This window comes from Myzus persicae, unplaced genomic scaffold, assembly GCF_001856785.1.
Source record: "Myzus persicae strain clone G006 unplaced genomic scaffold, MPER_G0061.0, whole genome shotgun sequence".
Classification (NCBI taxonomy): Eukaryota; Metazoa; Arthropoda; class Insecta; order Hemiptera; family Aphididae; genus Myzus; species Myzus persicae.
In genome coordinates this window covers 1,175,043-1,191,615 of record NW_019101568.1, presented here as the reverse complement: position 1 = coordinate 1,191,615, position 16,573 = coordinate 1,175,043, and the positions used below count along the sequence as shown (strand labels likewise).

Here is a 16,573-nt window from a genome sequence, read left to right as displayed (position 1 = left end):
CTCCCTTTTTCACCTATTCTGTGAATCACTATTATCAATATCTGGTAATGGTTCTGATAAGCACTTACTTATCTTAGTCCATGCTGATAAATGATAGTATTTATCAGTTATCACAATTGTTAATCGTGGTCTTTATCATAGAAAACCGTGGTCTCCTTTTTGCCGTGTTCGCTGTTCCTGTCCACCGTGACGCCGTGTGCAAGAAAACACTTTGAATAGTTAATAATTTAATTTATTTTACGAATCAGTAATTGCCGGATTCTTGAAATAATGGTAGAACCGGCCGTGGAGTACTTAAATTTCCCAAAGGAAGAAGAAAAAATACTACAGTTTTGGAAAGAAACTGATGTGTTTCATGAATGTCTTAGACAATCCAAAGGAAAACCTAGGTAATAATTGAAGAAGTTTTTTTGTACTCGTAAACATAACTATCACCATAGTATTACTATTGATCAATATTATTTAAGAACATTGAGTAACAATATTTGGAATATATTAAATTAACGTATCTAGCAGTCTGATATAAAAATACAAGCTAACATCTATTTATACTGATTGTTAATAATAATTAGTGAAAATAAAAAGTAGATAGAAGAATATATATAAATAATTATCATGAAATATTTTTACAATAGATAGAAAAGGTTTGGATTTATTGGAGATGTAATCATAAATCGTTGAATAAAATAGGTATTTGACGGATTATTCAATATGTTCTAAATATTGTTGGAAAAACTTGTTCCGATAAATTTTTTTTGTTATTGTTGCTTAATTTGTTGTTACCTAACTCACTGAAATTGCTTGGCACTGGACTACAATCCAAGTCAAAATGATCGAATTATTTGTTTTATTCTCTTTCATAATGTACACTTATATACGCAGTACCTATACACATACATTGTATCTACTTATTCCTTTTTATTATACTTCACCTAGGTACTAGAAACATTCAATAGGCAAACAATTTACCAATTGATACATATTTTGTTTATTTTACTTTAGGAATATTTCATGTATAGCTTATAATTGTATGTTACACGATTACTTCATTATTTAAGAGAAGTATATTGTTTAATTTATTCTCCTTTCAACCAAATTATTAACTTTATTTTTTTATGTCAAGTATTAACCGTTTAAAAAATTCTATTGGGGTTACCTATTTAAACTAATGAATACAAATAATATTAACATGCAAAGTAAAATTTTTTACATTTTGAATAGGTTTACCTTTTACGATGGACCACCATTTGCCACTGGACTTCCTCATTATGGTCACATATTAGCTGGTGCAATCAAAGATGTGGTGACTCGGTATGCTCATCAAACTGGTCATCATGTTGAACGCCGATTTGGATGGGATACACATGGTTTGCCAGTGGTAATGTATAATATAATATACTTTTAGATAATAATTGCATCAATTAACCTAACCTGGGCTAAACAATTTCAAATTTGTATAATTATTACCTAATAACATGCTTGTTTATTTGGATACTAAAAATATTTTCATGTATAGTGTAAGATTATGATTAAGGTCTTATTTTTAAATTAATTTCTAATTTTTTATGTTGTATTATAATTAACTAATAATTTTTAAAAAAATTGTCAAATTAAACAAGTACCTACTCTAGTAAATCCGTATTTTTTTTTTATTGTTTTCAGGAATTTGAAATTGATAAGCTTTTAGAAATAAAAGGACCACAAGATGTTGCTAAAATGGGCATTGATAAATATAATGCAGAATGTAGAAAAATTGTTATGCGTTATGCTAATGATTGGGAGACTATTGTCACTAGAATCGGACGATGGATTGGTATTATAATTGTAGTATAAAATATGCTTTAAAATAGATTTAATTAAATTTCTTAATTTTTAGATTTTAAAAATGATTATAAGACATTGTATCCATGGTTTATGGAAAGTGTATGGTGGGTATTCAGTGAGCTTTGGAATAAAGGTATGGTATACCGTGGTGTTAAAGTTATGCCATTTTCAACTGCTTGTAGTACTCCATTATCCAACTTTGAATCTGGTCAAAATTACAAGGAAGTTGTAGATCCTGCAGGTTAATAATAAACTATATATTTAAATAACAAATATAATAACTACTTATGTATTTAAATACAATAATATTTTATGTCTATTTTTTAATTTTAGTTATAGTAAGTTTTACTCTTGAAAATGATCCTTCGGTTTCTTTGGTTGCATGGACAACTACACCTTGGACTTTACCGAGTAATCTAGCATTGTGTGTAAATCCTACATTGATGTATGTGAAAGTAAAAGATTTAGATGAAAATATATATATTCTAATGGAAGCTCGATTAGAAACTCTATTTAAGAAGAAAGAAAATTATACCATCCTAGACAAATTTCCAGGAGAAAAATTAAAAGGATTAAAATACAAACCGCTTTTTCCGTATTTTGAACAAGTAAATTTTAGTTAACGCTAGTGGTTATTACTTATTATTTATTAATCATAATATTAGTAATTAATATAATATTATCCACAGTGTCAGAATACTGCTTTTATTGTATTAACTGATGGGTATGTATCTGCTGAATCTGGTACTGGTATAGTTCATCAAGCCCCATATTTCGGAGAAGATGATTATAGAGTATGCTTAGCTGCTGGAGTAATTACTAGAGATCAGGATATCATTTGTCCTGTTGACGAAAGTGGTAAATTTGTTCTTCCTGTCACTGATTTTCAAGGCCAATATGTTAAGGTAAATATTAAAAAATAACTATTTTAAGTATGAGTGTATGACTAAAATGATTTTTTTGTAGGATGCTGATAAAAACATTATAAAATATCTAAAAGAAGCTGGAAGGCTTGTGAGTTCTTCTTCAGTTAAACATAGTTATCCATTTTGTTGGCGATCTGAAACTCCACTTATTTATAAAGCTGTACCATCCTGGTTTGTACGTGTGCAACATATGAGTCAAGATCTCTTAGCTTGCAATAGTTCTACATATTGGTAATAAATAGTTTATTAGTTCATGATTAATGTGATTGTATAATTTAATTTTTTTCATTTTAGGGTACCAAATTTTGTTAAAGAAAAACGCTTTGGAAACTGGATAAAAGATGCCCGAGATTGGGCAATCAGTCGTAATCGTTACTGGGGTACTCCTATACCACTTTGGGTATCTGAGGATGGGAAAGAAGTTGTTTGCATAAGTAGTATTGAACAGTTACATAAGATGACAGGAGTTCTTGTAAACGATCTTCACCGAGAAACGTAATATTTGCTATGGTTTTCAATTTTATTTTTAAATGCTACAGTTTTTTTAATGTATTATATAGAACTGTTTTATATTAGTATTTATTATGCTGGGTCTCATAAGCATTCCCTTAACATTAAGATTAAATGAATCAATATATTAACTAATGATCCCTTAAACATATTTAAGTAAACTATTAAAAAACTAATCAATTTTGTATGCAACTTGTCATAAGTATCTAAATATTCTTAATCAATAAAATGTATTTTTTTTTTTTGTATAGACTAATATTACCTATCATTATTTTAGAGTTGATAAATTGACAATTCCGTCAGCTAGACCCGGTTTTCCGCCATTGCGTCGAATTACTGAAGTATTTGATTGTTGGTTCGAATCAGGTTCTATGCCCTATGCACAACAACATTATCCATTTGAAAACAGAAAAGAATTTTCTGAAAATTTCCCAGCCGATTTTATTGCTGAAGGAATAGATCAGACCAGAGGATGGTAAGACCCTAAGACTGTCATCAATTTTTATTTAAAATTGAGTGAATGCAAACAAAGCACTTTAAAAAACCTTAATTTTTAGGTTTTATACATTATTAGTAATATCGACAGCATTATTTAATAAACCACCATTCAAGAATCTCATAGCAAATGGTTTAGTACTCGCTTCTGATGGACAGAAAATGTCCAAAAGTAAAAAGAATTACCCGGATCCAATGGAGGTAAATTATTTAATAAGTATTTTAAGTTATGGGCAATGAGAATCGAAAAATTTAACTCGCACTAAGCTATTGGTCTTTATATTGTGATATATGCTGTGATATTTTGTATGGTAGTAAACTTAGTCCAAACAATACAATGTGTACATATTTATAGACCAAAAATTGTAGTTGAAATAAGATTATTTTTAATGATATAATTTAAGAGAATGATTAGTATTTTTTTTATAAATCTTTCTAACATACCTGTATCTAATGATAGGATTAGAATTCTAGAACAGATTTGAAGTTTACCTGAAATTAACTGTAGCACTTATTTTAATTTTTTCTTAAGCCCCCCTAAAATAAAAACAAATTCATTAAAATTAATAAGAACTTTATATAATGAATAGAATCCAAGTTTAGCTCTATGTTGTCAAGGGTCGCAGGGGAAAGGGGAAGTTTAAGTAGGGGCAGTTGCGCCTCATTGGCTTTTTTTTTTATCAATTATCATGATCATTAAGCATTATAAAATATTACTTTTTTTTTATTTTAAAAGTTTTCATTTAATAATAAAGCTGCTGCTAGATGCCACAGAAATAATAATCAATAACTAACCAACTGGTATTAACCTATTAATAAGTATTAATGTAGAATAGATATTGGTATCGTAATAAGTTGTTCACAATAATAAACTAACTATTCATTATTTTAAAGTTTATTTATAACTGGTGATTAGTTTAGTAGTTTGTTTTGAAAATGATATTTGGCAACACACTACCAATTGATAACTATAATTAATGTTTTTAGACTTAAGTTCTCAATATATTAAAATGATTTGGTTGGTTTTGCGTTAACATGCACAATCATATTTTTTCTATAGAATCTTGAAACATTAAATTGTATTAATAACCTAAAATTATCAAATTAATGGTGACATTTTTTAATTTAAACTTGCATTTAATTAATTAAAATTAATGCTTTAAGTTTTAACTATTTACATATTGTTATTCATGAGTAATTTTTACATTCCTCACCTGTATGAAAAGAAACATGTCACAAACATACTTTCATCACTAATGAGATAGTGAAACAAGAATTAAAAATTAAAAATATTTCTCCCCCCTCCCCAATCAACAATATTTTTGACCGCCTTCGACTGTTGTGACCCACACTAACACCCAGTTAATTATACAAAAGCACTAAAATCTCTAAAAAAAATTGTATAGTTAATTAACTGTACAATTAACAATATAAATCAATAATATAATTTATAATTAACTTACATTATTCAGTATTCATAATTGTTTTATTAATATCAACTTCTATTCTAGTATATTAATGTTGAAAATGTGACACTTTACTAAAAATTGATCTGTAGATTAATTTATTAAGAAATAGTTAGGCATGTAAATTGCTAAACAAATAATTACATAGTTCAAAAAATCAGTTATTTTTATTAACTTTTTAGGTTGTCAACAAATTCGGAGCTGATGCATTGCGTTTATATCTTATTAATTCACCTGTGGTAAGAGCAGAAAATTTGAGATTCAAAGAAGATGGAGTTAAAGAAATATTGAAGGACTTATTTCTACCTTGGTACAATGCTTATCGATTTTTCATACAAAACATTCGAGATTCTTCTGTAAATAATTAATAATTAATTCTTCTATATATCAAATAATAAATTATTTTTATTCTGATTCAATTAACTGTTTTTAACCAATAGGGAAATATGTACAAGCCAAATAAAAACTATTATTCAGCACCTAGTGAAAATAAAATGGATCGATGGATAACATCTTGGACTCAATCAATGATTGCATTCATACGCCGAGAAATGGCAGCATATCGTCTTTATACAGTTGCTCCAAGACTTGTGAAATTTATTGATCTGTTGACTAACTGGTATGTCCGATTAAATCGTCAAAGACTCAAGGGCGAATGTGGCCATGCAGAATGGCAGCAATCTTTAGATACTTTGTATCATGTCTTAATGACAATGGTCTGCTTAATGGCCCCATACACACCATTTATATGTGAATTAATGTATCAAAATTTAAAGAAAATCGAAAACCTTAAGGAACTTAGTGTACATTTCCATATGGTACCTATAGTTCAGTAAGTTATTTCATTTTATTAAAACCAAACATTTTATTTATTGATAAGAAAATATATTGTATATTTATTATTTAATTTTATGTAGAGAACATTTGATTGATAAAAATATTGAACAAAGTGTTTCTAATATGCAAAATATTATTGAAATGGGCAGAATAATGAGAGATCGAAAGACAATACCAGTTAAAGTAATTATTAATTTAGATTATTATTATTATGTTTTATTTAAAATTATACAATTACAATCTAATTTATATTAGTATCCTCTTCCGGACTTAAAAATTATTGCTGATGATCCTAAAATTATTGAGAACATTGAAGAGTTTCGTAATTACATTGAAAAGGAATTAAATGTGAAAACTATTACTTTCACAAAAAACAAAAGTAGATATGTTAAACTTCGAGCAGAACCAGATCATAAAACATTAGGTTCCAGATTGAAGTCCGATTTCAAAAGAGTTACAGCAGCTATTCGAGTATGATAGTATAATCTAATTTAACCTTAAACTTATGTACTCTATATATTTTATAAATATGATATTTATTTAGGAATTGACAAATGAACAACTTCAAGCATGGCAAAATGAAGTTTCTGCTGTAGTTGGAGGTAATGATGATGATAAGAAACCATTCCTCAAAGTTCTAGAACATGAATTAGATGCTACAGAATTTAGAATATTATATGACTTTACTGGGCCAGAAGCTGAAGAAATGGCTAAAAAATATGAAGCACAACTAGATAATGATGTAAATACATAATTTTATAATTATAATATTCAAATATTCAAAAAAACATTTTGCCTATATGACCTTTATGGATTACAGATTTTGGTTTTATTAAATGTAACTCCAGACCAAAATATGTTGGATGAAGGAACTGCTCGTGAGATTATCAATAGAATTCAAAAATTGCGAAAAAAAGCTCATCTAGTGCCTACTGATTTAATAACAGTTTATTATATTATAAGTCCAGAAGGAGATTTATCCAGAGTAGCTAAGGAATTTAATGATTTTATAATAAACGTTTTAAAAGTGCCTTTTATTGATGGGCCAGCAGTAGGAAACGTGATAATTGAAGAAACTCAGACAGTAATAAAATAATTTATAATATATACAAACAATTAAATATTAACAAATCATAATAATCAAACCATATTTTAAATTTGAAAAAATTATAAGCTACAAAATAAACTCATTAATTTTATATGTTCAGGCTAAAAGGTATCACAAAATATTTCAACTTGATGTTCTTATAACATAATGGAATTTTTGAGGAAATGAAAGGGAGCATCAAAATATATATATATATTTTGGAACATTTCAATTTATGAACTCTTTTTCCAACCCCATATCAACATAACATCATCAAACTGAAATATTTAGTTGTACCTCTTGATGTAAACAATGATTATACTGTACATTATAGATATATATTATTTTTTTAGCTTAAAGGATCTAATTTAAAAATTGTTTTAACAAAAGAGAACAGCGATCAAAGTCTATTGCCAGTTTGCAAGTAAATATTTTATATTAATTCATTAGCATTTCTACATTAAAAATATTTAAATTATTTATTCCCTTTAAGGTTTGTTAATGTAGAACTCCATGGAGTAACTCCTAGGTATGGTGCTTCAAATTCAGCTACAGTTCTTCTTGAAAATCCTGTTGGTAAAAATTTACTAGATGTTAATAATTTTACCAAAGAGGTAAGTTTCATGTTAATTCAACTTAAAAGTATCTAATAATTATTTTGTTTAATAGTCCTAAATAATTTAATGAAATGCATTTAAGTAAATCTATCAATTCAACTTTCTTGATAATATTTATTATTTGTACTTAATAGTTTATTATTATTTATTACTTATTTTGTGAAATATAAAAATTAATAAAGTAATGATATCTTTGTTTAAACAAATGTTATAGGTACAAAATGTTTTTGGCTTATTTGGGATTGATATTATAATTAAATCTGCCAATGGAAAAATATTAGATAACAATCTACTTAAAAATTTCAAGGATGAAACAATAATAGTTCAAAAGAATAATTCTTTTGAAACTGTTGAGGTTCATCAAACAAAATCACCAATTACACAGTGAGTAGTCTTTGACATTAATATGTCTGGGAATCAAAAAAACGGTGTGTAACGAAATAAATGCAACGTGTTTTGGTGCATTTCCCGTAGTACTAGAAACTTTAAATTTAAACTAAAACTTCTTTATAATGGTTTTATATAAAGTATTAATTTAGAAGTTAATATTTACCCTCCTTCGGTCACTTCCAATAAATGTAATCTCTTGTTTCTCTAGATTTGCTAAGTCTTGACATAAATGAATAATATATTGGTTAAATTGAGTACAATTATTTATTTGTTGCTGAGAAGTTTTGGTTTGCTATGCCTAATTCATAAACAAACATTTTTTCTAGTTTATAGCTTGCTGGGTGCCATATGGCATACATATTTGTTTTTCTCAAAAGAGAGAAATTTGTATTTAATTTTTTGTAATAAATTATGAATCAAAAAATATTTAAATTTTATTTTATTCAAATTATTTGTAATTGTTTAGACTTTAATTTAATTAAACTAACTAGTATAACCAATTTTTTAACATTTATATTATTTATTTAGGTTTATAAACGTCAAGTTTGGCTCAGAATCTGGAACAGTGTTGCTTCATGAAGGTGACGATAAAAATGATTTAATCAAGTTAAAACCTAAAATTGCTCGTATTTTCAACCTGAAAATAACACAAATCAAACTATTACAAGAGAATGATTTCATCATTGCACAACTGAAATAACTAAATATTTTTGAATGTGATCATACTTTTTTAATATTAATATAACTTGGATTTAAAACTATTTATTTTATGTATTCACCTTATTCCTATATAAATGGGTGTATTGATTTTTATTTAGATAAAATGAAAATAATACAATTCATTTGTGTAGGTTAAAATCTTTATAGTGGACCTTCGCATAGGTGTAGAATGGAGGTAGCTAAGGAGACCATAGCCCCCCCCCCCCCCCCACCAGAATTCTGTTAAACTCCCTTATAATTCAAAAGAAGTTCCAGCAGCATTATTGATACCACAAGGAAAAAAATCGACTTTTACCCCTCCTCATATAAATTCATCACACTACTCCTATGGACCTACATGGTCTTTAAAAGAGTTCTGTGACTATAGGTTAGACATTTAGAAAACATTGTTATATCTATAATAAGAAAATGAGTCATAACATTTATATGATTTTAATAATTTAATTAAATTGTTCATACCTACATATTGTCAAAAGACTCTTAAGATTTGAAAATTATTTTATACTTATAAATTTATAAAAAAATTTAGTTTTTATAACTAAGAATTTAAAATTTAAAACAAGGTGTCTCATAAGTCGTTCATATTGTCTGTGAAAAATCTAAAAAAATGTTGAACAGTTTTCTTTATTGCTATTTTAAATTATAATTTAGACAAAATTAGACATTGAAACAAAGAATAACAATCTCAGTTATTTTGTTGTTGTTTAAAAATATTATCATTATATAGGCTGACTGGTGGACTGGACTCCATTCTTTCCTATTGCATCTATTATGACTGGAAAATGTTACATGGAAATGTGTGAAATACCGTACTTAATAACTAAGAAGAGTTGGACAATATTATCATTTTTTGAAAATTTGAATAACCGTATACTATGTATACATTTTTAATATGTTTACTGATAGATACCTATTAAATTTAGATTTGATTTTGTAATATGATATAGGTATATTTAGATATTTCGTTACAATTTCTTTTTTTGCAATTTTACAATTTATAGTTTTTATAATAATTATTATTTATATTATCTACATAAAATATTAATCACATTGTACATTCAATAAACCTATTGAGCTCAATAAAAATTTTAAATTCTATTTTAATTAACAATTAAATAACTACAAACAACAAATATTTATATTCTAGTTAGTTAAGTGAATTTTTTATTACTCTGCATAAATCGTAACGGTTCTTTTTTAACACCAAAATATTGGAAAAATGCCATTTAATATTACTCAACTTTTTTTAGAAATCTTCCCACACTTTTCCTTTCTTTAATTTAATATGCTGCGTGTAGTTCTCTGTCAGCAAGAAGGCGTTTCGACGTAAATAGGTTGGGCGAGTTAGATCTATTATTTTACTTTTATAAAAATAACAGTGCACAATGAATTTCTATGTAACTGTATGTCTACATGTTTACATAAAATACATTTTATACTACATATTGATAAGTACAAATGTACAATAAGTCTACAAGAGAAAAATATAATTAACTCGATTATCATGGACCCTGGTCTTTGATCGCCAATTATCATAATGCTGAGATACACATAATAAAAGTAGTGATTACTGATTAGGAACCTATTACTACCTAATCGACTGTAACTAAAACATTCAAAAATCATTTTCTTAACATTATATTGTTTTGACTTTCCTGTAAGAATAACTTAATAACATGGGTGTTTAAAAAGAAGGCGACCACCACATTTATCCTTACAAGTGGTATACCGCAGGACAAACATTAAGTTTACGAATGGTTGATACCGAGTTGCGGTCGAGATTTTATAACATGTAAAATATCAAAATAAGTAAAAATCCTAGTTGCGGTAAAAAAATATGATTAATAATTATTATGTTTTAAATATTTACAAAGTTACATATTAATATATTATTATGCTAAATACAAAAATTAAACGATCAAAATACGTTACGTCAAAATACAAATTTATAGTTAGTTATTTGTGTTTAGTTACTCATATTTGTATGATACACATTTTACAATTTTTATTAGTGCAACTCCAAGACATTTCTCCTGTCTTAAGAAGACGGTACTCTCTAAATTTAAAATTATTTAATACAAGCAAAATTTTCCCTTTTTCACTATACATTACAAATAGTTGTGGCATTTTAACGTGTTGATACAAAAACGTCTTGCAATAGACTAAACGTCTAAACGATATAATATTGACTTACGTTGACGTACGATAACATTATGGATAAAGCTGGCGCCTCGTATCATAATAATAGGTGTAATAATATGTGAAAATAATAAATTACAAAATTTTGCTAAAAAAGGATACTGATATAGGTACTAAATACTACTGCTTCACCGGTAGATCTTGAAATTATTGACGTGAAAATTGGATAAGAGCATCGGATAATCGATAACCGGATACTGACCGCAATTAAGACTTTAATTTTAGCTTCAATATTATTAAGACCGCAATTCGTCTATTGCGACCGCAACTCGGACAATACCTTACGAATACATTATTTGCAGTTACCTAATAATTTCCATAGAAAAAGAAATCTATGTATGGCGTAGCGTTTGTTTTTTATTGATAACCTAAAACTAATCAAAATGTATTAGTTTAAGATTCAGAGAGGAGCAATACATTTATTGATTTTACAATGATGTAAGTTTGTTTTTGGTAATGGTTTGTTATAAACTCGCCATCTATATAACAATAAATACATCTTATAAATATAAAAAAAATACGTATCATTATTAAGGGGTACCTAATAATCAACAATATAAATAAAAAACAAAAATATAATAAACCGATGTACCTACCAATATCATAAAATAATCCGACAGAAAATACGTTATTAGTTATTACGTACTTATTAAATACGTTTTCTGACAGCTAGAAAGTTTATGCTAGTTTGCAACAACATGGATTTCAACATAATCATTAATCAAGTTAATCATAGATACAATTTCGTGGACCCTAACTCAGGAGCCCACACACAAAATGTTGAGAGAATGTGGTGTCCGGCCAAATGGGGCTACAAAAAACGTATAGAAGAACTGATAAACATTTTTTAGACTTTTATATGGCAGAATCTATGGGGCGATCAAAGCTTAACAATATTATTGATCCGTTTGACACCATCTTAAAAGATATAGCAGAATTTTGGGAATCACCGAATCCATAAACATTTTTATACATTTTTTAATTCATCATTGTTTTTTTTTTTTTTTTTATTGATCTTAAGCTTCGGCGACTGAGGCCATTAGCTGTAGTAGGATTTGTATTGTATATTTTTGGGACGGTAGGGGGGAACACGTGTGTGTTTGTTTTCGGCAGAATTTCGAATGGGGCACCCGTAGGTTTTTGCCATGCCCCGGGGGTGGGGGATGGCAGCACTTGTTCTTCGGTCACCGCGACTTGTCCGGAGAAAAATGCCGCCCGGTAGCCGAGGATCGAACCGCGACCGGCTGCGTCGCAGCGGACGCGTCAGACCACTCGGTCACCTCATCCCCTCATCATTGTTTTATATTTAAGTATAATCATCCGATATATATTTTTTATCATCGTTTTTTAATATTATATCAATATACATATCATCGAATTATTATTATTATCCAATCCATAAATAAATTCACAATTGTATATGTATACGATGTATTTATTGTTATATGGATGGCGGGGCTATAACAAACCGGTACCTTTTTTTTTTGTTCATCCTTTTGGAAAAGTAAAATTGTTTTGATTTTTGACTTCAGTATCTTTTCTGATAAGAAAGTGAATCTCATTAGTAGGTACTTTGGAGGGGTTAAAGTAAAAGATTCACGGCAGTTTTCAAGTGTCGGGAAAAAAAATATTAAGGAAAAACGAGAAGTTTTACGAATAACCAGTTTTTGACAATTCGTTGTTGAAAAAAAAAAGTTGAGCATAAATCCACAGTAATTTTTTTTTAAGTGCATGAAAGGAAATTCATCAAAACGTGAACATTTTGCAAATTATTTTGTAGTTAGAAATTCATAAAAAAAATGTATTTTTATACGTAAAAATTGAAAATATAATAAAAGATTCCTCGTAAGCTAGCTTTTACCAGCTTATAATAAAAAAAAAGTTTACATAGATGTCTCATTTTTGTATGAGCGTTTGAAGTTCAAATTTCAACAAAATACATCAAAATCTCGATAGTTTGTAAATTATTTTTTTCTTAAAATCGTGTAAAATATTAAATAGTTCACAGGCTCACAGCTATAAGAATTGAAAATTTAATTCAAGGTTCTTGATAAGTTCCCCCATTAATTCATACTGAAACCAAAATTCTTTGTTTTTTGTTTATTTAAAAAATATTTTTTTACAATTTGTACAGTTTATGGACAATAAGTAAGTTTGTTGACTGAAATTATACATAGCAAAAATGTGCGTGTTTGGGCAGACACTCGGCAGTAGGTACCACCCGATAAACCAAAATTCTATAAATCACTTAAGCACAATTTATCTGTACCTGTGTACATTTGAACTTCAAATTTAGATGAAATCACATATTTAAAAGAAGTATAACTAGTAATTGACTTAACTAGTAGGTAAATTATGTTGTTGTAATTCAAAAACATTATTCTTGAGGACTTTGCTATTAACTTTTAAGTCAATACCATCTTGCGTAGAAGTGTAGAACAGTAATAGTTAAAAATTATTCTAAATATTTAATTTAATTTTTAATGGACTCAAAAGTTAATAACAAATATCATATAATATGATATACAAAATAAACGGGAAACAGGAGTACCGGACATCCAAGGGCTCCAGACAACATAAATAATAATGAAATTTATAATTATAAGACTCATTTATAACTACTAACTACTACTTGCAGTCAATGGCCTGAAAAAAAAAATTAATATACACTGACTATTAGCCACTAGGGTCTAGGATCTAGTTCCTAGGTAAGTACTAAATAGTAAATACGAATGTAGTAAAATATGATAATTATTAAATATTAATGATATAAATTATAATAAATTCAATGTTTTCGGCAAAAATTAAATCATTCTACCTTCCGTAATACCAACAGTAAAATTAATTTTCTTAATAACAATTGCTTTAGTAGCAACATCAAAAAACGTATCATGAAATATACTTGATATAGGCTGACCGTTGGAAAACCGAGACGGAGACCGCTCAGAATCGTTCTTTGTATATAGGTAATGATGTATTATTGAATTCATATTTAAATAATGTCTGTATTGCAATTTATAGTGACCCACTCGACACCTACCTACAGCTGTACAGCAAAGAAGTACAGCCACTTGCCACCTGTTTTTTTTATTTATTATAAGCTATTGAGTATTGATATCAAAAAAACTAAAACTCTACGGCACAAATAAGTTCTCTTCTATTATATGTATAAAATGTAGTAAATCTACTGTAAATAATGTAACTACTTGTAACTTGGTAAATTTATCTCGAGCGAGACCGTATTTCTATATAATCTCACTGTTACGTAACAACCATTGTTGGTAGTTTGATATTGATATGGGACCACCTTTAAGATTCATTGAATTGGGTACCTATATAGACAGAAATAAATTCAAATTTCATAGATGGAGGGGCTAGTTATATAGGTAAGTGCCTATTTATACAAATAACTGTAATCAAACAAATGCTTGTACTGATTAACTTAAAGTATTTATGTGGAATGCATAAATAATATATTTAGGTTTTATTAAAATATTTCGGACACAATCAATTTACATAATACATTTTAAATCTTAAGGCAGCCAAAAATATTTTTATCGATTTATTTTAATGACTCTATACAACTGATATGTCATTTACTCATTTAAACCTTCTTATCTAACAATCAGTAACGTTATGTTAAAACTTCATAAACTACACCTAGATATATAGGTATACCTATACTTATAAGTACCGATATATGTAAATTATTGCAGTAAAACAATGTTTATACCTAGTGGTTGACTTAATGCGTTTATATGGATTTGGAATATATGAATAACACATTTTGGTTCCATTAAAATATTTCGGGCACAATAAATTTGCATATTGCATTTAAAACCGTAGGGCTGCTAAACATATTCTTATCATAACGACTATACGATATCATACTATATATTCTTATCATAACGATATAGGTAGTAATATGTAGTGTAATAATATTATATCTTTTATATGCGTCATTGAAAGTATGTTTTGGGTGATGTGGTGATGCATTTAGTCTTGAGGGAATCTTGAGATTCTTGCTGTTAATTTGTTAGTTTGTTCTCTCCTCCGTACTTCAAGAGAGGGAATTCCTGCAACATATAGGATACTTTTGATGGGCTGTAACCGAACGCGCCAATGAAAAGGATTCCCGGATTGCCAAATTGTGAATAGGCTCATCCAATATTTTTAATTGAGTAGATTTGGCTGATTAAAGGATTGGAGAGCCGTAATATAGTTTTGATAGTATAAAGGCTTTGTGTATCTTAAATATGGTTTGAAATTGGGCTCCCCATAAGGTGTGAGCTTCAGTTTTTATAATGTTCAGTCTTAAAGCTGTAGCGCCTGTAGCGTTCTTTCAATTTAGGATGTGAGAGATCTATGAAGCTTTATGGTCAAAAATGATCATTTTTTTAACGGGTTGGTTTCCTATGTTAATATGAATTTTACGCATATATGAAATACGATCTTAAAAACATAGTATCATTTGAAACTTCTCTGTACCTTCCATGGGAACTCGGGAAAATTCAAAATACCCATTTAATAGCAAAATAATGTAGGGAAAATATTACATACTCCTGGATCCCTGGCCACTGCAATATTATAGATAGCAATGATTAATGAACAAGCAGGTACAGCCTCCAAACTCGCTCACTCATTCCCAAATGCTCTTACCTTACCTTTTTTCTCCTTATGATGACATAAGGAGGGTTGTCCAAAATGACAGAGTACTCTGGTGTCAAAATGAATGGAATGAAATGTCAACCAAACTTAACGAAATCAAGTTATCTGTCCAACCGTCTCCCTTCCCAGTAAACACCACAAGAAAACACGAAAACCTTAATATGCTCATTGCTCATGTTAAACATATTTTAATTCATTGCAGAATATACGACATGGAAAGAAGGCTACTCCAAATCTCCAACCACCTAGCTGAATTACTCAACCCGGACCCCAAAAACATATTCAGAATCATACAATTCCTTTCAGAAATACATCTCATAAATTAATTGTAGATTGTATATAATACTTAATTAATAACCTCTTTGTTTTTATATCTCTCTTTTAATTATTATTTTTTTTCTTTTATTCTTAAACAAGTTATTCCGTATATTATCATTTAAAAATGTATGTAATGTGTAAAAATATTAATAATGCTCTGTTACGTCCAAAGGCCACTCCACGGATAGTTTGTTTATTAAAAAAAATTAAAAAATAATATCTTATAAGCACCTACTTATAAATCATAACAATATATTTGACTTTCAACCTCCCATTCGGTGGTCGGTCCTTTCTTAATGTCAATCGTAGCCGAATCTCGATGTTCTGAGAAATTTAAGATTAAAAAATGAAACAAACAAAATATGAATATCGAATCGAAAACAATAACAGAACACTTTAGGCGTGTGTTTAGTATTATATCAGAAGATAGTATATTAATATATTATAATATTATGCAGGTACCTATTAGCTTTATTATAGTGTTATGACTTGATTATTTTTATGTAAATGAACTTG

At 28.2% G+C, this 16,573-nt stretch overlaps 1 protein-coding gene across 1 annotated transcript; it reads left to right on the top strand.

Annotated features, from left to right (window-relative positions):
• The first annotated feature begins 270 nt into the window (after positions 1 to 270).
• LOC111029572 (isoleucine--tRNA ligase, cytoplasmic) lies at positions 271 to 8,852 on the top strand. Its single transcript, XM_022308622.1, has 20 exons — positions 271 to 389; positions 1,222 to 1,378; positions 1,663 to 1,813; positions 1,877 to 2,065; positions 2,158 to 2,432; positions 2,514 to 2,729; positions 2,791 to 2,981; positions 3,045 to 3,245; positions 3,538 to 3,735; positions 3,818 to 3,956; positions 5,404 to 5,577; positions 5,662 to 6,053; positions 6,139 to 6,241; positions 6,314 to 6,529; positions 6,603 to 6,800; positions 6,879 to 7,142; positions 7,499 to 7,569; positions 7,639 to 7,759; positions 7,977 to 8,146; positions 8,681 to 8,852. Exons 1-20 carry the CDS (start codon positions 271 to 273, stop codon positions 8,850 to 8,852), a joined length of 3,717 nt encoding a protein of 1,238 aa, XP_022164314.1.
• The last annotated feature ends 7,721 nt before the right edge of the window (positions 8,853 to 16,573 follow it).

Bases quoted from the DNA above. Each gene is read 5' to 3' on its own strand.
- LOC111029572 (XM_022308622.1), top strand. From the start codon at position 271: ATGGTAGAACCGGCCGTGGAGTACTTAAATTTCCCAAAGGAAGAAGAA. The intron at 1,379-1,662 runs GTAATGTATAAT...TATTGTTTTCAG, and splicing joins ATACACATGGTTTGCCAGTG to GAATTTGAAATTGATAAGCT. The intron at 5,578-5,661 runs GTAAATAATTAA...TTTAACCAATAG, and splicing joins AAAACATTCGAGATTCTTCT to GGAAATATGTACAAGCCAAA.